General features: G+C 43.2%; 1 protein-coding gene across 1 annotated transcript in view; it reads left to right on the forward strand.

Moving 5' to 3' along the window:
* The first annotated feature begins 349 nt into the window (after nucleotides 1–349).
* Nucleotides 350–24,233, forward strand: part of LOC139201067 (homeodomain-interacting protein kinase 3-like) — a 29,165-nt gene continuing 5,281 nt past the window's right edge. The window contains exons 1-17 of the mRNA XM_070830285.1: nucleotides 350–684; nucleotides 3,564–4,606; nucleotides 4,874–5,065; nucleotides 5,166–5,347; nucleotides 13,929–14,052; nucleotides 17,169–17,288; nucleotides 17,870–17,956; nucleotides 18,124–18,308; nucleotides 18,489–18,654; nucleotides 19,301–19,424; nucleotides 19,657–19,751; nucleotides 19,948–20,102; nucleotides 20,540–20,701; nucleotides 20,791–21,159; nucleotides 21,355–21,516; nucleotides 21,636–21,910; nucleotides 24,043–24,200. Of these exons, the coding sequence (XP_070686386.1) occupies nucleotides 3,566–4,606; nucleotides 4,874–5,065; nucleotides 5,166–5,347; nucleotides 13,929–14,052; nucleotides 17,169–17,288; nucleotides 17,870–17,956; nucleotides 18,124–18,308; nucleotides 18,489–18,654; nucleotides 19,301–19,424; nucleotides 19,657–19,751; nucleotides 19,948–20,102; nucleotides 20,540–20,701; nucleotides 20,791–21,159; nucleotides 21,355–21,516; nucleotides 21,636–21,910; nucleotides 24,043–24,200 (3,597 nt within the window). The 5' untranslated portion in view covers nucleotides 350–684; nucleotides 3,564–3,565. The remainder of the gene's footprint in view (nucleotides 685–3,563; nucleotides 4,607–4,873; nucleotides 5,066–5,165; nucleotides 5,348–13,928; nucleotides 14,053–17,168; nucleotides 17,289–17,869; nucleotides 17,957–18,123; nucleotides 18,309–18,488; nucleotides 18,655–19,300; nucleotides 19,425–19,656; nucleotides 19,752–19,947; nucleotides 20,103–20,539; nucleotides 20,702–20,790; nucleotides 21,160–21,354; nucleotides 21,517–21,635; nucleotides 21,911–24,042; nucleotides 24,201–24,233) is intronic.

The raw sequence follows: 24,233 nt of genomic DNA on the forward strand, positions 1-24,233 counted from the left end.
CACGTCTCAAAGTAAAGTTTTAAATACATGTGATGGAGTAAAATCTAAAGTTAAGTGTTTTTCCCTCTCTCCTCCCTCCCTCTCTCTCCCTCTCTCCTCCCCCCTCCCTCTCTCTCTCCCCCCCCTCCCTCTCTCCTCCCTCCCTCCCTCCCTCTCTCTCTCTCTCTCCCTCCCTCTCTCCTCCCTCCCTCCCTCCCTCTCTCTCTCTCTCTCCCTCCCTCTCTCTCTCTCTCTCTCCCTCCCTCTCTCCTCCCTCCCTCCCTCCCTCTCTCCTCCCTCCCTCTCTCTCTCCCCCCCTCCCCAACATTCCACACATGCGGAGAAGCAACAAGCTACAGAAGCAGCAGCAACAGCTAGCAGCCAGCAGCTATCTCTGACGGGGACGTCGCGTATTAACATGCAAAAGTTTAGAAACACGGATTCCTCGTCCTGAAGAGAGACGAGAGCAACGCTTGGCGAAGCCTGAGACGTCTGTCGAAACCATGGCTCATAGCTGGCTTTCTCAATAGCTGGTTATTTGCGTTATTTGAAGCTTCAAATGTGTGAAAAGTCGCTCGGTCTCTCATCGTCGTTGAACAAGATGGCAGCAGCAGCATCGTTGCAGGATTTGACTGTGGTGCGGGTCCTCGTTGCTAGCCTGTTCCTTGACGCTCTGGGTGATGTGATTTACAGGTCTTACTGAAGGTACGGCACTTCAACTGACTCAACTCAGTGTACAGCACATTTCCTATATTACGGTTGTGTTTGTCTGTTTTATAATTTTAGCGTTGAAAGGACTCGTAGCTAGCTTGTTTGCTAACTGTTAAGCTAGCCAACTTCAGTTAGTTCCCTTTTGCAGACAAGTGTTGGCTAGCAGCGAAAGCTAATTAGTTCAAGCTAACGACGAGTAGTAGTAGTTTAGGGGTCTATTACGAGCATGCACTTGTTTGGGTTTTAATTTTCAGGAACTTCAACTATGTATTTTGTGAGACGTGAACGTTACCTTGTAAAGACATGGACACAGAATATATTAGGATTAAAGATAATTCAACAGTTGCTTAATATAAAGTATGAATTGGCCGTTTTGTTTTCTAAATCTAAACCTGATTACGACATAAGCTACCCCACATTGTATAACACGCATTATTTAGCTGCCTGTCACTTACAACACACGACTTTCAACAGGTGTCTACTGTCGCCCTTCCCCCAAACACACGCTCACAAGCACACAGCACCCCTCCCATATGTTAACCGTCTTCTATGTTGATCAGCAACAAATTGCATGTACAGCTGGCATTCTTTTACAATGGTGAAACACCAGAAACACACACACACACACACACACACACACACACACACACACACACACACACACACACACTCCTCTGTGACATAGCTCTCCATTTCAGGCTTGGATCTTGTCACCATGTGGGATATCGGGCTACCTAGTTTGGCAGTGAGAGGATAGAGCAGGAGGTTTCACTGCTGTGTCTGTGCCAGTGTCCCTCAAAGGCCGATGGGTATGGCACTTTGGCAAGCATGCATGCAGGGGGAACTATTTGCACCACACCAGTATATAGCGGTGGTTCTTTTGCTTAATGGCAGTAACTTTAGTATATTTGCCAGACTTGCTGCTGTGGTTGGTGATGGTGGTTTGCATGCAGTGATCTCTGCTTATGAGTATTTCTGTCTCTCTGGAAAACTTTGACTACAAGAATTATAATTGCAACCTCCAATTTGCAGTCTTGAAGTACTGACAAGCAGAATCCTCTCTTTCTTTCTCCGTTACACTCGCACACACACACACACACACACACACACACATATATATATTAATACACACACTGTCAGCAGTATATGAGGTAAAATTCATCAGCCCTACGAGTCATGAGAAGTAAAAGTGTTGTGTTGTCATGCTGACGCTGAGGCGCACCCCTCTGCCTGTCTGAGCCTGTGTGTGACAGCTTCAGCATTTAGGAAGTCCACGGGCTCTCAGCAAGCATTTGTTGTTGAACAAAACTTGATGTGTGAGTCTTATCAGCTTCATGATTATGTTTGTGTAACGCGTGATGTAGCCTTAAAACTGAAATCACCTGAGTCTGAGTGCAAACCCAGTCAGCCACAATCTATGTCTCTGTGTGGAAATATTCAGGAAGTGTGGCTGTCAGGATTGGCCTCTGCATGTTCTCGTGCCTTGCTACAAGGAGAGGAATGTTGCTCAAAAATATTTAACGAAACTTTGAAATACTGTTAAAAATGTGTGTCACTTGTAGATAATTTTCTCAATTTATAGTATACTCCATTTAGTATGAGCAGTAAAACCTATACCTGTTTGTATAGGCACAGATCAACATGGCCAGCATGTAGAACAGTGAATAAGTGTTGCATGTGCTAGTAGCTCATGCTTGGTCAGCATTTACAGCACTTATGATCGTGCTGTAAACTATTACATACATCATTTAAATGCACAAATTGAGTTTTTTGGTCACTTGAATGCAGTTCCAGTGCCTGTACTTTACCCTCTCTGTTGTGTCTTCAACTACCATAGAGGATGAGTAACTGTGTTAATGCCTTACTAAGGGCTAAAGAGTGGAATATTCTGTTTCATTTGACCATTGCAGATAGTGATTTGACTGTGTCGGTACGGCAGGCAGACATGGGATCATTACTCCTGTATACCTAGTGGTTGTTTGGAATGTTAACTTGGATTTAGTAGACATGAAATACAAGGAAGGAAATTTGGAATATAGGCAAAAATTAAACTCTCATTAGAAACAAACTGTTTGGAATGTAAATTTATTCATCACTGACCTGTAGCATTGCACAGACCATAAACTAAAACAGCAACGAGTACAGCCCACACTAATGAATGTGCGAAAACATTTGATTAACTCAGATTTGGTTTGTGAAGTGGATCAAAATTAAGGACGTAGTCTAGGTAGCAGCGCTAATACTAAAGTAGTGACAATATTCATGCACATTCATTAAACAGTATATCAGTAGGGTCCCTGAGAAAGAGGTTTATTAATCAATGGAACCACTGAACAGTCAGATCGGTGCATAGGTGTATTTCTAAAATGTCAAAGAGATACAGAACACTCATAATGCTTCATGATGTAGCATTTCTCCCCGGGGTACTGCTTGCTCTGTGGTTCTCCTTTGTGTGAAACTGACCCTCCAGTGTAGCGTGCAGGGACAGGCCAGAGATGCAGTGGGCTTCCCCCATCTCCTATTACAGTAGGCCAGTTCCCTTTTCCAGTGAGGCTGACATGGTGGCTTAGATGTGTATTAGCTTTGGCAGCTTTTTCTTTATTTAGACAGCAATCCTTCTCAGAAGGGGGTGATAGGAAGGTGCTATTTTGCTATTAACCGCTTCACTTCTCTGCACGCAGAATTTTGGTTAATAGACTTTAATCTGTGTCTCATTTTAATATTTACAAGTTGGTGCGGGCTATTTCAGCTCATTAAGCAATCATAGGGACAAATCCTAATCTTTAAGCCCCAAAACATAATTGTGTCAGCTCTGCTTTACCCTTGACTAAATGATACATGTGGCTTATGTTTTATTTATCTCTCCTCTTTAGGTATGGCCTCACAAGTCTTGGTCTACCCATCACACCTGCACCCAGCTCAAACAAGTGCCTTAGGAACCAGCAGCAGTGGTACCAGCAGACACAAAGACGAAGCTCACAGCAGTAATAACACCAGCAGAGCCTTTCAGCACCGACCCCCACCCAAGACCTATGTGATCGGAGTCAACTACGGAATCGCCTATCCCAACAACGTTATCCCATCCTCAACTGGTGCTGATTCAGGAAAACTGCACAGGGGACTGCAGCTTGGAGAGAGGGAGGAGTGGGCATTGCAGACTGAGAGAGGAGGATTACAGAGAGAGGAGAGCTGGGAGAGACGAGGAGAAGGTCCAGCTGGGATCCAGGAGTCCCTTTGTCAGAGCAGAGGCCCACAAGAAGTGAGGCTTCGTAGAGACAGTGGTGGAACTCCATCAGGAGGAGGCTTAGACTGCGGGCTGCTGAGGAGGGCCTGTGTCAGAGCAGAGGAGGAAGAGGGCAGAAACAGAAGAGTACAAGTGAGAGGAGGATACGTCAGCCTTCTAGACACAGGTGCCACTCAGAGATGTGAACAGAAGGCAGGTGAAGGTGGAGAAAATCCGCGGGAGAACAACTGTGTTGGAACCATGCAGATAGTGGAGGAGGTATCTGCTTTACCTTCACTTCCACCCCCTGTGGCCATGTTGCAAACCAGCAAGGGGAACAATGCAGACACTGTCAGAGTAGGGGGTGGGGGGACGCTGCCTACCCAACACAACAGGGTTGAGGTGGTGACTGGCATGGGAATTGGGGTGGATGGGTCAGAAATCAGACCCAAAGGCAGCACTGAGGCAGTGGCAGGAGCTACAGTGACCAGAAGTGGATCAGGAGACGGCGACTATCAGTTAGTTCAGCATGAGGTTCTGTACTCCTTGAAAAACAGCTACGAGGTCTTGGAGTTTCTGGGTCGTGGCACCTTTGGTCAGGTGGTGAAGTGCTGGAAGAGAGGAACGAATGAAGTGGTGGCTGTCAAAATACTGAAGAACCACCCATCCTATGCACGTCAGGGACAGATTGAGGTGAGGATTTGTGTAGAGAAAATGCATAGTTGTAAGTGTTTCAGTTGAAATCGTGGACTAAGTGAAAAATGTGCTGGTGTGGTGAACTAGCTGGGCATCACACCAGCACAAGACAAGTGAAACACTGATTCTGTTGTCACTTTTAATTAAAAGACACAGTTTGATCTTTCTAGATGCTACAGAACTGCAGAACTTGCTTACTTATTTTTTACTCTTGATGGTCTTAACTGAACCTGTGTGTCTTTCTTCCTTCTTCTGAACCCCCAGGTGGAGATCCTGGCGCGATTGAGCAGCGAGAATGCAGATGAGCACAATGTGGTGCGTGCTTTGGAGTGCTTTCAGCATCGTAGCCACACCTGCTTGGTGTTTGAGATGCTGGAGCAAAACCTCTATGACTTCCTTAAACAGAATAAGTTCAGTCCACTGCCACTCAAAATCATCAGGCCTGTTCTGCAGCAGGTAAAATGACATCTGTTGCAGACATACACAAATACAGCCCATGCACGCAGATACAGTACCCATGGATGCAAACTCAGGTGGTTTATGTCAATCTTTACAGGTGGCAACAGCCTTAAAGAAGCTTAAGTCTCTGGGTTTGATCCATGCTGACCTGAAGCCAGAGAATATCATGCTGGTGGACCCCTCCAGGCAGCCCTACAGAGTCAAGGTCATCGACTTTGGCTCAGCCAGCCATGTCTCCAAGGCTGTCTGCTCCACTTACCTACAGTCCAGATACTACAGGTGAGATGTTCCACCTTTCACCATTTCTGTTGTCATTCAAACTGACTGACATCATAAAATGTCACAAAAAACATTTGCTGTGATCAGGAACTTTCATCACATTGGCTTTTGTCAGTGTTGAAATTGAGGCTGACGTTTTCTGGTTGGTTGATCGATTTTCTCTTGTCTGACCAAACTCTCAGACAATCACTGGTGTTATTTTCATAACGAGAAATGTCTTCTTAATCCATTGTTTTGTCATTAACCTTGACCCTGACCCTAGATCTGAAACTTCCTATTCTGAAACCATAAGTCACATTACACCATTGACACAGAGGAAAGTGCCCACAGGTGAAAGTGAAATTATTAGAGAAACCAAAAAAAGCTGTAAGAATGAAAGTTGCACACCGCAGAAGAAACTGTACAAAGAGTACAAAATGTACAGAAATGAGACGCACAGGGTAGAATATTATTGGGAAGAACAGATATGTTATGAAGTGAAATGTCATGTTATTTGTAATCATGATATGCCAACACAGCTGACTCAGTCCCATGGGTAATGGTTGTTTGTGTGTGTCTGTGAGTTTCCCACAGGGCTTAGCAAAGTCTTGCCCTAGCTTTATGTGTTTAGGCCTTTTTTTATGTAATGTGAAGTGCTCTGTATTAACCCGCACACTCCTCTCACTGGGAGCTCCACGGCATGCACAGCCTTCTCCACCCTTTCTCTGTTTCCATCATTCACTTTTTGTCCCCTTCGCCCACTTTGCCCTCACTCTTTCCTGCACGCAAGCATTTTTGGACCCATGTCAGCATGCATGCATGTTTGATCCATGTGCAAAGCATCACGCCCTCAATACCGCTGCTCTTGGATAACCTGCAGAGGAACTGAGATGTTTACCTGAGGTACACTGTCATGAATATTTGGCATGTCATATAGAGCTGAAGAATGCGCTAATGAAATGCAGCGAGGATTCTGAACTTCAGCACATTGTTGTGCGTCCTAGAACAAGTTATTAAACTGTAGGCACACATTACATCAAGTAGCCAAATTTGAGATTTTACAAAGTAGAACATGCGTTCATCATCAAAAACTGTTCCCATTTTAAATGCACTGTTAATTGCTGATGAGTAATTGCGGACTTGTTGGCGTGGGGAAGTAAGTGGCATGTGACTGTTTAATGACGTCCACATTTGTTTCCAAATCAAAGTGTTTCCTTTTCATGAACCGCTGTACCAAATCGCTTATGCTCATACTAGTGTTCCAGCAAGTTTGAGCAAGTAGGTTGTTCGGGTCGGGTAAACTATTGCAAACTCTTCAAACATTGCGCAATCTATGACAAATGCTTTTGAGATACTGGGTATGTCTGCAGTTTATGCACTGCACACACCCACCATTCCACTCCATGTAGTCCTGATTTTATTACTTTGTAACGAACACAACATTTTCTACAGTTATTTCAACTGTAATTTCTGTTAGTGGTGTATAAATCGAGACATACAACTGTGGGCTTCCTGTCCTGAAGCAAACTCCTTTTTGAAATGTAAAATAAAGAGAATTAAACTTAGGCAACTTCCCTATTTTTTGTTAAAGCAAGCCACTTTCTAGTCCCTTCTCAGAGACAAGGAGAGTGGAGCCATAGTTGTTGCATAACATGAAGCTTTTGCTCTGCAGTTGACCTGGTTAAGTGTGTTCCAGTGTGCGTTCATTTGTGCTTGTGAGTAGCGTCGGGATCGCTGAGATCATTGTGCAGTTGAAATGGACTGGCACTTAATTTTAGGGAGCTCACTCAGGGCACAGAAGGCCAGGGAGGAATGTGGTATGTGAAAACCCACATTTAGATCCAGGAAAAAACATTCAGACATTCCTGTGTGCGTCTGGGTGTGCTCATATGTGTGCCCCTGCTCATGCAACAGCTTCCAAGGCTGGATAATTCATCTAGGTTACACAATGTACCCCAATGTGCCTTACAATAACTTTAGTTAATTTGTGATAAAGAAGTTCTGTGTGGCTGTAAAAATGACAAGATTGTAATATTTATCAGCCACAAAGCTGTATTAACCAGAATTTTTGTGAGGTGTAACATCTGTCCATATTTTGCTTTGGTCACTACCAGAGTGCAACAGTTTAGAGCCTGTACTTTGATTACTTTTTGCTTTTCAAAGCATCTATTTTTGCACCTTTTGCCAAATGATAAAAGGCAATTGGGTTCAAATGTTATTCAGAAAGTAGAGACACAGTTTATGGTACACCACCTCTTACATTCCTCATTTTCTGTCCTCTCTCTTTATTTGCCTCCCATCCTGCCTCCCATCGTACCTCCCTTCCACTCTGTTCCACTGTTTGTCTGTGTTGGAGTTGGTTTAGCCACGACGACAGCTGGTAGTATATAGGCATTAGCGTTAATGGGACTGAATATTAGCCTGGTTTGGTAAATATCTGTACTCAAAGGGAGATATCATCACGCTGTTTTGCACTGCTCTGTACTATTTTTCATATCTATATGATTGTGATGGTTTTGTTTGTAAATGGGGTTATCAGGAGAGTAGTTTACAGGACATAGCGTCTCTTCAACACCAGCGCTTATAATGCATAAAGACTGTACTGTATTGTTAGGACAACGAAGCTGTTACAGACTGTTTGTCTCATCACAGTGGGTAGAAGGAGGTTTTTTTTTTTCTTTTTTTAACAGCTCTGGGGTTTTCCCTGGATTTTCCAGAACCATAGGTAGTAACATTGCCAGCAGTGTGGTTTTGGTGAAATAGTCAGTTTTTTGTAAAGACACAAGGAAAACCTCAAAGGGCAGTAAAATTAAGGTTGTCTTAATACACAATCTGAGATGTAAATGTTTACGCTCATCAGTCTCACATGCACTGGCAGTTGTCGTAATACACAGACCAACGCTAGACAATATCAGAATCCAAGTTTATGTTTTCTAATGCAGGTAAAGTTTTGTTTGCAACCATTTGCACCTTTTTGTAGAGTAAAACACACCCATATTGTTAATGCTGGAGATTATATATAGAGGTAATTATTAAACTGCTCAAAAAAAATTGTTTGGTCGTTTAACCATTTGCATATATGTCAGTAGACGTGATTAATATGAATGCTAATTAAGGGTGTGCATATGTCCTAATGTTCATGCTAGCGTTTGTCAGTGCTGTCCATCTACACCTCCAGTTTGACTTATTTGACCTATTTACTAAGTTCTTAACTTCTTTATTCATGAGTCAATGGTTTTATGGTTTCAGTTATTGCCTCTGACCTGGGGAAGTTGGGGGCAATTGTGCAGCTCTGCTGATGCTATTTGTCTCAGATTGAGCTGGGCTAGCTGTACATTCCCATCCATTACTATTCTGTAGCAGGCTGCCACCTTAAATCGCCGGCATATTTTACACGTTTTATACACTAGTATTTTTCAGGAGTAGATTCACACATTCCACATTCTCATTCACTGAAAAGACAGGGGATTTGGCAACAGCATTAATTGCTCAGCAAGTCCACACAGAGTTTGGTTTGGATTGTTGTGTATGAATGTAGCCTTGTCTCTGACTAACTGTGGTGTCTATGGCTCAAGTGGAGGCATGTCCAGTAATTTTAGGGTGGCATTGATCTCTGGGAGCTCCTGTTTAAAGTGTCCTCACATAAATGCTCGTTCAAGTTAGTCAGGTTTTATACTGTCATAGATTGTATTCTGGTAGATTCTTAGAAAGGTACACACCACATATTTTCTAATGAAACTGTCTACACTTTTGTTCGTATATGTGTGTCAACTTTTCATTTGCCCTGATTGGACCTCATGAGTTCACAGCAAGGCAAACAGACTCTAGAAGTGTGCTATAGTAGGCCCTGAGTGTTTTAATTCACCTACAGCAAACAGGTGCAATCTTTTATGTGAGACCTTGTTTAGTCGTCTGGATAATATTTGAGCTTAAATGTAAAATACTATGATGAGGGAATAGGAAGTTGATCTTTAGTGACAGAGTTGTGCTTTTTAAAACATAACAGAGGTCTCTGGCAGAAGCATTTCAGTGCTTGTCATGCTCTAATGTGTTGTTGCCATGGTAGCATGACACAGCAAGGCCTGGTGAGGTGACTGCTCTGTCCTGTGGGGGCTGGTGACGTAAAACCACCTCCCACAATGAAAATGGAGCACTGGGCTATGTGAATTATTCAGCTAAGCAGATCAGGTGGAAGGAAAGACAGCTATCATCTTAGCATGCTTTCAGATTTGGGCAGGTTGTGTCAGGCTTCCTTCATGTAGGTGTGATTTCTTTGCTGCAGACGGGTTGTTTTGCACTGGTGTCTAGTCACACCGAAATAATACATGTTGCACACGGTGGCTTAAGTGTTTGCAGTTGATATTCACATGTGTCTTTGCCAAGATCTCTCTGTTAGGAACAGGAAAGTTGAATCCTGAGAAGGCCCTGACAAGGAGCCCCAGGCCTTATGTGGAGATGAGTTTTGCTGACTGCTCACAGTGTCAATTTCACTGCTCAGTTACAAAAAAAAAACAAGGCTAGAAGTAGAGTGGGTTTGACAAAGCTGGGCCCTTTTTTTGCTTTGGGAACAGTGGAAAAGTCATGTCTTAGAGTAGCAGAGTTGTTATTGTCTTTCCTAGTTCTTTCTGATGGTCAGTGGAGTGGTCCACGCATGACAGTGGACCTCATAACTATGAACAAGACATCACTCTCAGTTAGGGGTGTATTTATGTAAACATGCTGTTAGATTTTATTCTACCTTTCCTGCTTTGTGTGCGTGTGTATGTCAGCTTAATTGTGGCCTTGATGTGGAGTTGATGCTACTGTGGAATAAACAAGTTGGTTTAACAGTTTAAGATGAGGGACCCCAGTATCTGCTCTCCTCTATCCTTCTAATAAGCATACATTTTGTTTAGTTTTTACCTGAGTTCTATGTGCGTGAGAGAGGAGGGACTGTAATTGGTCTTGTTTTATTTTTCTTTAATTTAAGCCAAACCTCATTGTCGATAAAACTGCCCTTATAGTCTTAGTTGATTTCACTGTGGTCTTGTGGCTTTTATTTTATTCATTTATTTACTGCTTTATTTGTTTTCTGCTTTCTGGCGCCTAAGGCATCCACCCATATTTTTCTGGTTCACAGCAGCATTTGGCAATGAAGTATTATATGAGCGGGTGGGTTTAGTCATCAACTTTTCTTTCAAAATAAGATTACATTTCAGTTTATAAGTCTTAAAGAGCAGACATGTAAATAGGGCCATGACATTTCCGGTGGTGTTCTTTACCACGGACCGACCACGGAAAGGGCTTTGTGCAAGCATTTAGAAAATGCAACAAAGTAATTGCACGACACTTGTGTGTGTTATTCTAGTGGTGTTTAAAGCTATCTTTGCTTTCAGTCGATATTTCTCTGGTTGCTGCACTTGCATGTTCACTCTCATGTAACTTGATGTGCTGTCCTACACTTTAAGTCTTAGTAATGGAGTGGGATGTGTTTGACACGTGATCAGCTTTGTTTTCAGGTGGTAAAGCACTGGGTTCACATGTCCTGTACTGAGTAACATCTCATCATGTTTAACATTAGATACTGTAGGTGCTTGATGTGTGTGAATATAGTTATCTCAGTTCTCTGTAGACAGTGGGGTGTTGCCACACAGTCTGCAGTGTTTGTTCTTGTCGTAACTGCTGCTCTCTAGTGTGACTAGTTAGTTCTGGAACCTGGTGTGGCTGCCAAACACTGGCGGGCGGGCGAGCGAGCGGGCGGGTGGGTGTGTGCGGGTGTGTTATACTTGTGTTATGTGATGAGCTGTTAGAGCTCTGGAAAGCTGGGGCCATTGCTGCGGCTTTTATGACTGGCAGTATAGCTGGGAGCAACAACACGCGCACACACACACACACTCACTGCTTTTTTTAGGTTTATTTTTGTGTGTCCCCTATAATTCCCCCACCCCTGTTGACTGTGTGTGTGTGTGTGTGTGTGTGTGTGTGTGTGTACATGATTGTTTATTTTAGCCATAGGCCTGTAATGGACAGCTACACCATCAGTCTTGTCAGTGCACTCTGATGAGAATATTTGCTCATCACCTGCAGTGAACACTAGTCTGTTAGAGAGACTGTCCCAGCTAATGTCAATATGAATCCAAAATACTTTTTAACTACTGTCAAGTTTTTAAAACTCCCCAGACTTTTATAGCAACAAAAAATATCCAATGTAGAATATATAATGTCGTTTTCAGGAGAATATTGCGGGTGTGGGCAAGTTGTTAAAAATAACAGGGCTCATTGAAAATGGTCAAATCCTAACTTAAAACTTTTTGTTCCTGTCTCTGTTTTCATCTGTCATCCTCCATAGAGTCCATGGACATGATGGAGTTAAAACAGAATGTCCCCATCTATTTCCTCTTAGGTCAGCATAGTAAATTGGTTTTAGTTTTTTGAAATGTTGTGCAGTTGCCTAATTCGGCCTTATATGACATTTTGTAGAGCGTGAGTTAAGCAGAACTGAAAGCTGTGCAAGAGAACCAATATCATGTCTGTGTACATGTTTTTTGTCGTGGTTGATTTTTTTTTGCTGTTGCAGGTGTGTAGTTTGCCCACCTATACCTATATATCTTAGCCTTTTATATGAGCATGAATTCATGTGAATATCTTATCTCCTATATATTATTTTCCTTTGAAGCGTTAAAATGTATTTTAACTGTATTTTTTTTGGTGAACCTCTCTGGACATCTCACTTTGCAGTGTGTTTTGTAAATGTTTGAGGCAGTCTCCCCCAAGGCTCTCTTTGTTACTGCATAACTGGCATCTTCCTCTTGAAGTGTAATTTCCTCCTCCAGGCTAAGGAGGGCAGAAAATATGGGTCGTCTGTAAATGTGATGCAACATTGTGTGTCTACATGCAAACATACATGCACACATGGAAACACACACACACACACACACACACAGAACGATGAGCAATGGCTCCATTTATCACCCTGTAATACTGTTACATTATGGTATTGCGTCCGGTTGTTGCTTGGCAACAGTCATTTCCCCTGTGGTCGTCACAGCAGCGGTTGCTATTTGCAGCACTGTTGCTCAGCTGCTGTGTCCAGGCCTAATAGCCCATTGTTTTCATACGCCGCCTCACACTGCTGCCGTAAGATTACTTGTCCCATTTGATTTGTGTAAGTGGCAAAGTCCATTCCTTGGATGATATTTACTTCTTTGTTGCAGTACCACTGTATGGGTCATATGGGTATAATGTTCAATTTGAGATCCCTGAATAACCTGTTGATGTGTAATTTCTTGCACAGGGACAGTTATGTGCAATGCTTCGTGGTACTCTTAGCCAAACGTCATTTTTCAAATCAGTTTCCTTTAAATACAGTTAAGGTTTTACATTTTAAATGACACTAAGATGATGAGTTGAGTGGAAATTTGTGACATTTATTCAGAATTTTCAAAATGAGGCAAAGGTAATACCTTAACCATGACGTAATTTAAAAATGCCAGTTCCAAAGTAAATGCCCCATCTGCCATCTCTGCTTTTTTCCATTTTAGAACTATAAATGGGAAAAAGACAAGAAAACAAGAAAGAGTTTTATATGCGTCATGCAAGGTTTCTCAGCCATCTGATGGAATATTGCAAAGAACTTTTCTAGATCATTTCTTCTGTTACATGAACAGATCTTTTTTCAATTTGATTCTTACAGTGTACACTGAGACACCAGAATAAACACAACACAACAGACCTGCAATAAATTCTTACATTGACAGTTTTTTGTGAGACTGTGCTAGAAAGGTAGTGACTCATCTGAGTGGTCATTTTGTAGGCTGCAGTTTGTGGTGATGTTGCATTGTATTAAATTGAAAGATGCATTGTTCCCAGGTTGGAAAATTATCTGAAGTGGAAAAGCAATAAGAAGGCGAAAATGATATGCAGAGAGTAAATGTGGATTTTGTTGTACTTCATATAAGACACGTGGATACATGAAGTATAAATGCACAGCTTAAAATGAGACATTGTTTACTGGCTAGTTGACCAAATGGTTGTTGTTGATGACATAGTGCAACTGTGGTGTAAGTATCAATACAACTGGTCCCTTTTCCAATAATAGTGAAAATTCAAATACAAAACCTACATAACAACGGTAAATGTGACAGCAGCTAAATGTTATCTTCCCTTTTTCCAACATTTGCCTTCATAATAAGCAACCACTAAGGTATTGATGGCCAGGATTAGTTAGCCAGCAAATGATCCTTAATATTATGTTTTCACTGAACACCCTGAACGACTGCTCTGCTGTTGGATTAACACTTAACAGTGATGAGTTTTTATTATTGCTGTTCTCTATCCAGGAAACGGTATGTGGAATCATAGAGTCACCACTAATATTGATTTTATACGGTTGACAGCATTTGCACTGTCCCCTAAGCTATCTCAACTTTTGGTTCACCAAAATGACTTTAAGTTCACCCTCTCCTTTTGAGCTCAGTCCATCCAGCAAAAGCTGTAGAGACCCCTAGCCTTGCCACTCTTGGGAATCCATAGCCCTCCAGTTGTCCTCCAGGCTGTGACTGTGTGACTACACGGTGACCAACTCCCAGACGTAACCTTTTCTGCTCCTCTTTTCTCTCTGTAGGGCTCCAGAGATTATTTTGGGCCTGCCATTTTGCGAGGCCATCGACATGTGGTCACTGGGCTGTGTGATAGCTGAGCTCTTCTTGGGCTGGCCCCTTTACCCTGGAGCACTGGAGTACGACCAGGTAACATTCGTCTCACACACACATGTAAGAACTACAAGCTACTGTATCACACACACCCTCTCCAAGGGAAGGAAGGAGAGACCCTAAAGATATATCCTTCTCTCCTGCCAAGAGAGAGGGAGTAAAGAGGACACATAAACAGAAAGAAATGAGATTTCTCACAGATTACAGAATACATATTCTGTGCTTATCTTTGCTGTTCCAGCGGCCAAAATTCAACAGTGTGTTCATTATATAGTTAAACCTTTATTTGTTGTTGCTCCCTGATCTCTGTCTCGCTATATGACTGAAGTCCAACAAATCCAGCATGAAATCCACCTAATACAAATCTGAGCTTAGTGAATCAGGAAATTGTTCTTGGCAATGTGTGATTATCTTCCCACAGGGTTGTGCGGGTCTAAACTACACAACTGGGACTTCAAATGTAGTCCCCCGGCGAGGGAGAGGGAGCATGGGAAAAGGCCCACACCACATTCACAGACCAGTACAGGATTACCCTGTGTTTTACTATAGCCAACATGTTTACTGTGTGTGAATTCAATATTTTGCAAAAGAAAAGTGATAATGTTGTGTCTTGGCATGTTGTTAAGTTAAATAAAAATATTAGACCTTTTATGTGCATCCACAGAGCTCCCCAGTGCTCTGACTTCTTTACCAGACCAAATGTTTGAAATGGCCTTACCACCCACAGTGCACCCAAGAACAAAACATTGTTGTTCATTAACATTTTTTAAAGAGCTGATGGTTTGTTTGTAGAGACCCTGTGTGCACGTGCCCGTTAGTGGAGTTTTTTTGGTGAGGTGTCACTTCTGGCTCCAGCAGCAGCTAGCACTTTGGACAATCATCAGTCAGAGATTGTGGCTGATAGAGCTTCGCTGTGCAGTGACAGCTCTGTTGACCCACTGGGCCATGCCAGGACACACACTCGCACACTCACGCGTGCACATTGAGCCCCCAAAAGTATGCTGTGCTATGCCAAGGCTCACTGCAGTTCCACTCTACACAGCAAAATGTATTTATAAACATAAGCCTGATGGTAGACATGTACACACACACACACACACACTGTGGTGAGCGTTCAGTGCACCATCAGCAGGTTCTCAGTCCAGTGCCCTCTGGCCAGTCAGTGTGTTTGTTCTGGGCCATAGACATGTGCACACTACTCACGCACACACACACACACACACACACACACACACACACATACAGGCTGTAAAACGAATCACTGCAGGATTTCCATTGGTCATGGGATTTCTGGAGTATCATGGAGTTTTGAGAGAGGTAATCGAGACAAGACGGGGCAGGTCAGAGAGTAGAAGGAATTCTTGGGAAAAGTCGGCACATATCGGGGAGATTTACAGATGGTTCTTCTCACAGGGGCATACAGAACATAACTTTTAACTGGCAAATCACACTGTGCTGGAAATCACACTTTCTAAGGGCTTTAATTCTTCATTGAACTCATTGAAATAAGCAATAAAAAGCATAAAATATAAATTTTTATGCTCAAGGAAACGGTCCAACTTAGTTGCACACAGGCAGTAAAATCTATTGCACAGAGAGAAACGACATGACCTGTCAAGTTTGGAGTTGTGAGTGTGAGAGAAGGGGTAACTGACCAAGGGCTGGCCCCCTAATCGCTCCCCTTTTTTTGGGCTGTGTCATTGTACTCATGCTATGGATGTTAATGGCATGGCACGCTGTAAACAAATCGAGTCTTGTCTCAGAATGGTCTAACAAATCAAAAAATAACTGATGTGATGGGAAGAGTGATGGAAACAGAGGGCAGTGTAATGCTGGCTAGAACAAGGAAAGGAAGGGTGAGGCAGGGCAGTGCTCCTCGTGTCTGTTGGCTGCTCCGATGCTCTCAGCCTTTGAACCAGACCAGACCAGTGTGACTGGCATGCTCAGTCGTGGTGTGCTAGCATTGTAAATCCCAACTCTGACCAGGGTGCACATTTTTTGTTTGTGTGGAAATCTGATGTTTTCACATCTCATGATGAGCAAACACATTAAAATGTGGGTAAAACATGAGACTGATGTAGGCTGATGGGTAGGAGTTTAGGTTGGGGCAGGTGAGCTGAACTGACTAACTGGGCAGTAACTTCTCATATTTGTATGTAAGGTATATTGGAAAAAAGACATCATAGGGAAGTTTCTTTATCACCGCTATCCCTCTTCCTTACATTGGCCACATAGCAATGTGTCAGTCTAAGTTTAAATAAGGAAATTACAGTCACAAGGCTTTGAGGATACTTCTGTAGGTTAAGAATTTAGTGCTGTGTCTTTGGCTACATTCAGTATGGACTGCATTCTTTAGTAATGCAGGGTTTGAAAGCTCTTATCTTCACTGCATGCAATATATATTTTTTAGATGTGCTAAACTTTGCCATGTGTCATCTCCCATTCCCGTCTCTGTGTGCGTGGCTTGTTTGCTGCATCCGCCTTGGGCCTATGAAGCACTCCATCTATGTCAGCTTGGCAGAGCAGTAAAGGTTGAAGTGCAGCGAGTTGAGCATGCTGTATTAGATAACAAGCAGCTTATAGACCAGCTGTTGGACAAAATCCAAGTTGCAGAGTAAAACATCTATAAAGCGTACACGTTGCAGATGATGTTTCTGCCTCATGTTGTCTTTCAAGAATATATTCTTACTCAGGTTTGAACTATCATTATACCATTGGTCTTTAAATATCAGACAGTTCATGTTACTCACTTCTCATCTGGATGATATTTTCTTTTTTCCTCTTCCTGAAAAAAAAAAATAGTTTCTTTATGCTCCCTTGTGGTAATAGTTGAGCAATTGTGTCCTCTAAACTTACCCCCACACTGATTAACTGCTGACCTGAAGTTCAAAATTGTGTATAGCTGGAGTAGTATCAGCTGAACTGCAGGCTATATTTTCAGTAACTTGGTAAAATGAATTAAATTAGAAGTTGATCATCTTCATTTCAGTTAAGTTGTTGTGATGTAAACTGTTGTCTGTCTTTTCTCTCCTTCTCTCTTTCCACTTTCATTCACTTCTTTGCTCTATCGTTTCACTATAAACATTTTTTCGTACTTTTCCTGCCTCCCCCTCCTTTTCTATGCCTCTTCTGTTCTGTCTTCTGTATCTCAGATCCGTTACATCTCTCAGACTCAGGGCCTGCCCACCGAGCAGCTGCTCAACAAGGGGACCAAGACCTCTCGTTTCTTCTCCAAAGAGTCCGACTCTCCCTACGCCTCCTGGAGACTAAAAGTACACAAAACACACAAATACAGTACAGACACATGCTATGCAAACATGCTATAGACCTGCAGACACAAAGTGCATATCCTTCTGTCAACCACACACCGTTAACAGTATCAGATCCCTGCGGTGCTGGGGCCACACATGTGTACACACACACATAAGTGTATAAACTGAGATGGTGAGATTTGAAATGAAAAGAGCACAAGATATTCATTGGAGATTCAAGAGGCATTCCCAATAGGAAACAGCTGGGGAAGCTTTGGGGAAACAGGACAAAGCCAACAGAAGCCTTAGGAGAGCTACTGGAAATGTGAAACTGAGCTGACTCTAAATCATTTTAAATAAATGTTAGCCTAATATTTATTTGTCTATGTCCTTCAGGGCAGAAACTGGACCGCTGAACACTTTGACCACATAGTTGCATGGAAATGCGCATTTGCTCCCCGCCTGTGTATATTTTATCGGAATACTTTGACCGTTCATTCCTTAACATTTAAACATAGCACATCCGGCTGCAGCCTGGTCTCTGCATACTGCGCCTATATACTGGAGAATTTTTTGTCTTCAAATTTCTGTTCCTTCCCCAGACAACAGAAGAGCATGAGAAAGAGACGGGACTTAAATCCAAAGAGGCCAGAAAGTACATCTTCAGCTGTCTGGACGATATAGCACATGTGAGTCCAACAAAAGTGGGAAATTAACTTCTTAAAATGTTAACATCCACCAGCCACTGATGGATAAATTGTCCTCCAGGGTTTCTTAATTGTGACACGATTTGTTGCCCTGCGTGATTCTCAAGCAGTGTGTTGTCTCCATGTGCCTCACTGTCTCCATCTATCAGGTGAACTTGGTGCTGAGTCCTGATAACAGTGACATGCAAGCAGAGAAGGCAGACAGGAGGGAGTTTGTGTCTCTGCTGAAGAGCATGCTGCTGATCGATGCTGAGGACCGGACTGTTCCCGCCAGTGTCCTCAATCAACCTTTCCTCACTATGACTCATCTGCTGGACTACCCACACAGTAACCAGTAAGGCTGCTACAACTGCCATTGACTCCAAATGTGTTGGCATTCACGCTCTTGTTCTGTTTTGTTATTCTTTTCTGTAGTAATTGTTGATGTACAAAGGGATGTCATAAATGTTTATAATTAAAAGGAGTTGTAAAGTTTTCCTTCTCATCCCACTACAACTCCTCTGCTCCCCTCCAGTGTGCAGTCATCTTTCCGCATCATGGACATGTGCCACAGTCGGCCAACCAATGCAGTTTTTGACGCACTGAATCAGAACACCATTCATTTCTCAAGACCGCCTGTGCCCCCCACTGCCTCCTCTGGCATTCCTCTGGGCTACAGCAACATACCAGTCCACACTCAGGTAACATACTGAAGCCATGTGCCTGTTTGCTACCAGTACATTTTCTGTCTTACTGAATTAGGGCATGTTTACCTCCATATTATATTTATTATATATATGTACAGTTCTAACTACTAATGCTGCCATTTAGCTTCCAGAATTAGTCTCTAGGACAAAAAAAAAAAGTCCCCCATTCAACACGGCAGTGGCTACATTATTTCAGTTGAAAATGATACCGCTACGCATTGTCTCTTTGTAATAACGCCTGTCTGTCCTGATAGAGAACATAAGTAAAGGCCTATGAATATGTCTCTTTGCTGGTTATGTAATGTTTCTGTGCACCGTGTCTGCACTGTCCGTACTGTTGACCTAACATCGCCCTCTTCTGGGAAAACACTGCTATAACAGATCATCTCAGAACATTGGTCTTAGTATGTCGGTCTGCTGTGACGGTGTTATTGCTGATCTTCTTATCTTGTCTGTGCTTTACTTTGGTCTCTCTATTGTCATTCACTTCATTTCCGCCTTCAATCCTTAATTTCCTCTAAATTCATCTTCTGACTATTCTTTTCACATTTTCCACTCTCGTCTGTATTCTTCTCTCTACCTGCCTGCCACTCTCCATTTCTTTGATTGCATTGCCTCCTTTTACTCTTTTCGGATGTAGGCTATAACCCAGTCAGCTCCTTCAGTGTTGCATCCTGGGATAGCTCTTGCAACTGGGAATGGTCAGTTTGGGTGCAGTGACTCGTTCCCACCTGCCCTCCTTCTGTGTCCTCCCACCATGCAAGGTATGTAGATGTTTAAAAAGTACTGAAACCTTTACTGATGTAAAGTAATACAATGCTTACAGAGATTGCATATTAAAAATGCTTGACAGTGTAATGAGAAGGATTATATTTCAATATAAAGTGCCTAACTGTAAATGAGTGGTGCCGTAGCTTCACTAAGATGCTATTAAGTTTAGCCTTTTTTTAGGTGCAAGAATGACTGATGGTTTGGCTTTACAATGTTTTTTAACAGGTAACCTTAACCAACCAGCAGGGTATTCTGTTCCCATGGTAACTCAGGCCCCTCCTATACAACCCTTACCTGTGAGGCCTGGTGTAATTGCTCAGGTAAGACAGACCCAAATGTGGATTTCCTATAGGTTTGTAGCATGTGTATCCTAGACTGCAGTATTGGGTTTTGGAATTGTTTTTTCCCTCTGACCCCAACATCGGGCCTTGGTTTGGGAAGTTAACACAGATCATAGCTATGGGGATCAATAGATATGTGCAGAACGTCCCTGATTTTCGTGTTCGGTTCCTGTAGCAGGCCTGGTCTAGCAGGGGGCAGCAGCTCCTCGTCCCAGCAGCCTGGCAGCAGATGACCACAGTGGGTCCTCCTCCCCCTCATCCCCCTCCACCACCTCCCTCCTCCCTTGCCAACGACACCACAGCCGGCCCACAGAGGATCAGCGATTGGGGGTGAGTCACCCTACTCTGAGTCACCCAAACTTAAAAACCAGTGAAATCCCCGGCTTGAAGACTTTCACTAGTCAAACATTTTTTTATCGCTTTCGATGTGTTTACATGCAGCACAGTAACCAAGGGTAGTGTTTGTTGATTTCTAGACCTCCATTGGAGAAACGGTTTTTCATCACGTTGTGTATATGCTTGTAAATTGGATTCCAACGGGGATTTTTCCATTTGAAAATGTGCATGATAATGACAGACCACTGTGAAAGAACACATCAAATGCTAAGTTGTAGTAGTAATATTATTTTAGAATTCTTGTTGTGGTTACTTTCATCAGAGCATAGCATATAATCTATTCCTGCTGCATATTGTTACCCAAAGTATAAGGCTGCACTGTGTTTCTCTTGCATCTCTTTTTAGTTTTTTCTGTTGATACCTTTTAACAGGAAAGTGCGTCCCCACAGCAGCCACTACAGTTCAGTGATGCAACAACCTCTCCTGACTAATCAGATGTCAGCCCTCTCTGCTCATCAGCCAATCAACATCGGCATTGCACATGTTGTGTGGCCCCAGCCAGCCAATAAAAGGAACAGACACAGTCACAACAGGTGAAAGTCTGCTCCATAGCCATGCCTTTTGAAGTTCAACAGCTCTGTCTTTTTATTGACATCTAATATATCCACTGCTCTATTAAAAGGAACCTGTCCCACGCCAGCAACATTCACATATCATGTCGGACCCCCAAGATGGCCGATGTTGTTGGACAGGCAGTGACACGAAGGGAGCAGCCTCAGAGGGAGGCGCCTCTGGTGGAAACCAGGCAACCAGAAGTTCAAAACACAGATGAAGAGGAAGATGATGTAGAGGAGGAAGTGAGCTGCTTCAAAGAGGTGCCACCAAATGGCAACAGCCAGCTGGGTCTGTCCAGTCAACAACAGCGAGAAGTGGCGGTTCTGATGGGTGACACACCAAGCCCTGCTCCCAGTGTGATCAGCATCCGCAGCGAACTGACTGATGGAGAGGACGAGGGGGAAGATGAAGATCCTCAGAGGTGCCGTCTAAGCGAGTGAGTAACATCAAAGAGGGATTATCAAAATCAACCTGTTCAAGGCCATACAAAGACATAGGGAAGATCTCACTCTAATGCTGAACTGAGAACAGTGAATTAAAAAGTCAGAGCACTTATTTCTTTTCAGTAGCTTCTGTAACAGTATTTGTTTAAGTAAAATCTGGAACACAGATTGCATTTTTCTGTCCACAGGTGTAAAGAGGAGTGTGTGTGTGAGGCGTGCAGAAACACCAGCGTGTCTATGGAGAGAGTGTGTTCCCTCAGCAGCCCTGAGAGCAGCCTCAGCACCAGTTCTTTTGCCTCCAACTCACTTCAGTCGAGCCCTTCTGTCTCACCATGCAAGAGACCCAACAGGTAGTTGTGTGTGGATGTGTGTCCTTTTGTCCAAATAACTAAGGACGTAATGTTGCACGAAGAGGAATGCCCTCCAAAGTTCCTGTCGTCTTAATGGGTCATTTCTCCTCTGTATTCAGCATGTCAGAGGACGACGGCCACGAGAGCGGCTGTGACACAGTGGAAGGCTCCCCCACGTCCGACACATCAACCTCCCCGCGTGGCAACAGTACCTACCGTTACCTTGACAACAGTAACCACAACAACCGCCCACCTTTGGCTGCCATGGTAGCACCAATGCCTTCCCCTGCAGCGCAGGGCAGGAGTCCTCGTGGCGTTAGGACAATGGTGGTTCCACCAATGAGAGTGCAGAACAACAACACTCAAGGGACAGAGGAGCGTGTCCAGAGAATGGGTCAGTGGGAATGTTAACCTGTCCAACAGGGAACAGAAAACAAACAAAGCTTGTATGTTTATCCATCACTTTTTATTATACTTGTGAGCGATGTAATAGGTGAGAAGAAAATTTGCAAGCTAAGCTTGTTTGTGCACTAACACAGAGAATTTTACCCCCCCAAGAAAATGTGTCCCTGTCTTGCCACCTGCCATGTGGTCTGTCATCTGTGCTTTGGCCTGTCTGCTTTGCAGGTCATATGGAAGCAGTAGGGGCTTACCGCCCCCTAGTGGGTCATAGAGGCTTTAACAGGTGATCAAGAGACACCAACAGAGAACTGGCTTTGTTGTTCTGATACCTCAAAGATGCATCCAAGGGAGGCAATGCTAACATTGCCCAAGAGTCCTCTCATGACTTTCCCTCCATCAGAACATCAGCTTTGTTCAAGGTAGCAAAAGTCTATGGACAAATGCAGAGCTAGTGTGTTCATTCCTGGCCGATTACACATGTACAGTTAGAGGGTTATAGACAGTGTCTTTTAAGTATGTGTGTATCGTTTGGAATGTGTCAACATCTAGAGTAAGCTTCAGTGAACCATATCCCAAGCCAAAGCAGGTTGGTTGATGGCGAAGTGGAGAAAGAGAGTAAAATGATAGAAGCTCTCCTCATCTGAGTCACTTTGGCTGGATTTTGAATGAATCATTCAGATTTTTTTCCTGCTAATCCCTTAAGTAACTGTCAGCAACCCCTCAAAAGAACATCCTAACTGCAGCTTAAGTAACTAAAACAAATCCCTCCTCAGTTATGCCTGCATCAGTGATCCTGGGTGTTTTTTTTACACTAGAATAAGAGGGAGAATTTACTTCAGCCAGCGTACAGCAAACACATATTCTGTTGGTTTCTAGGAATGGAGGGAAAGGTGGATGCATTTCATTTGGTATTGACACAGAGCCTTTGTATTCTCCACTGGTTCTTGCCATGCAGCAAAAGGTGCCCCAAGACACTGATCTGAGACCAGTTTCACTGTTCTGTTCTCCCCAGATGGTAATTTCTATTAATGGTGGAGTGAATTTAAAACTGATACAGATCAGAGTCCATGGATCAGCTTTGCTCCTCAGGTGCCTTGTCTGAGTGCCAACAATCTGTTTCTTTCTATCCCTAACTTTATGGATTTTATCATCTAGTTTTATGGTGCTGTGAAAAAAAACACTTTCATGAGTCTTTTATAGTAGCAGAAATTGCAGTTACACTGTGGCCGTAAAATGCAAAACTACATTAGATCGCTACCCCACGTTTCACCTGAAGCAGGTAATTTCTTCTGTTCACTGGGGTTGTTGCCCTGCTATAGTATAAAGCCTTGTCCACGCCAACTGTAATCCAGGAGGAGTGTCACGCTTCTGCAGTATTCAGCAGTACGTCTGTTCAGCCAGCATGTATTGATCTATGTCTCTATAATGGTATGACCAAAGTCCTCCATTCTTGTTTTTTTAAATTTTTATTAATGCACAACTTTTAATGCAACTACCTAAATATTTCTTTTAGTCTTCATCAGTGACATTTATACTCCGTTTGGTCCAAGTCAGTCAAGAAGCATCGTTCAAAGTTTAAACTCAACTACTAAGCCTGAGTTTTTGCAGTTATCTTTGACTGTGTCTCAAAGACTCGTCTGACACACTGGTCTTCACATATTGCCTCTTCTGGTTTGCTTGCTTTTGCTTTGAATGCAAATTTTGTTTGTGAAAATCTTTCTATTGTGCATTGCACAGCCTTCTCAGAAATGCTCAATTAGGCTGCAGTTTGGTACCTTTCTCATGCTTACGCAGTTAACTGAATGGACCTGCAACGCTATTCCTCATTAAAATGAGAACATTTCATCAGTCAGTGGCAATTGGCATTTTCAGATGGAAAACTTGGATTTAAGTTCTAACTGGCAAAATATATCTTTCAAATATGTCTTTCATGTTCTCCTTATTGAACAAAAGTATGGACTGGACTATCTGAATCTTTTTTTCTCCTTGGTATGCATGCTTGTTTGTAGTTGTCGGTCTGCTTCGCTGTCTTTAGTCTTGCAGGTCATGTGGACTGAACCTGCCATCTATTTTTACAGTATATATGTCCTTGCTTTACTCACTTCTGTTTCCCCTCTGTCCCAGTCTCAGAGTCCTGGTCCCGGTCCAAAGGGCGCTGCAGCCTCGTAGGACAACAGAGCACTCCCTCCTCCGTCCCCCTCCTCCCATCCGCCCCCCTCCTGTCCCGGCAGCAAAAGGGGACGGGGCAGCAGCAGCAGCAGCACCCTCTGGGCTTTGGACAGGTTAGTGTCTCTTCATAATGCACTGAAGCATCA

Source organism: Pempheris klunzingeri, chromosome 5, assembly GCF_042242105.1.
Source record: "Pempheris klunzingeri isolate RE-2024b chromosome 5, fPemKlu1.hap1, whole genome shotgun sequence".
In the NCBI taxonomy this organism is placed as follows: domain Eukaryota; kingdom Metazoa; phylum Chordata; class Actinopteri; order Acropomatiformes; family Pempheridae; genus Pempheris; species Pempheris klunzingeri.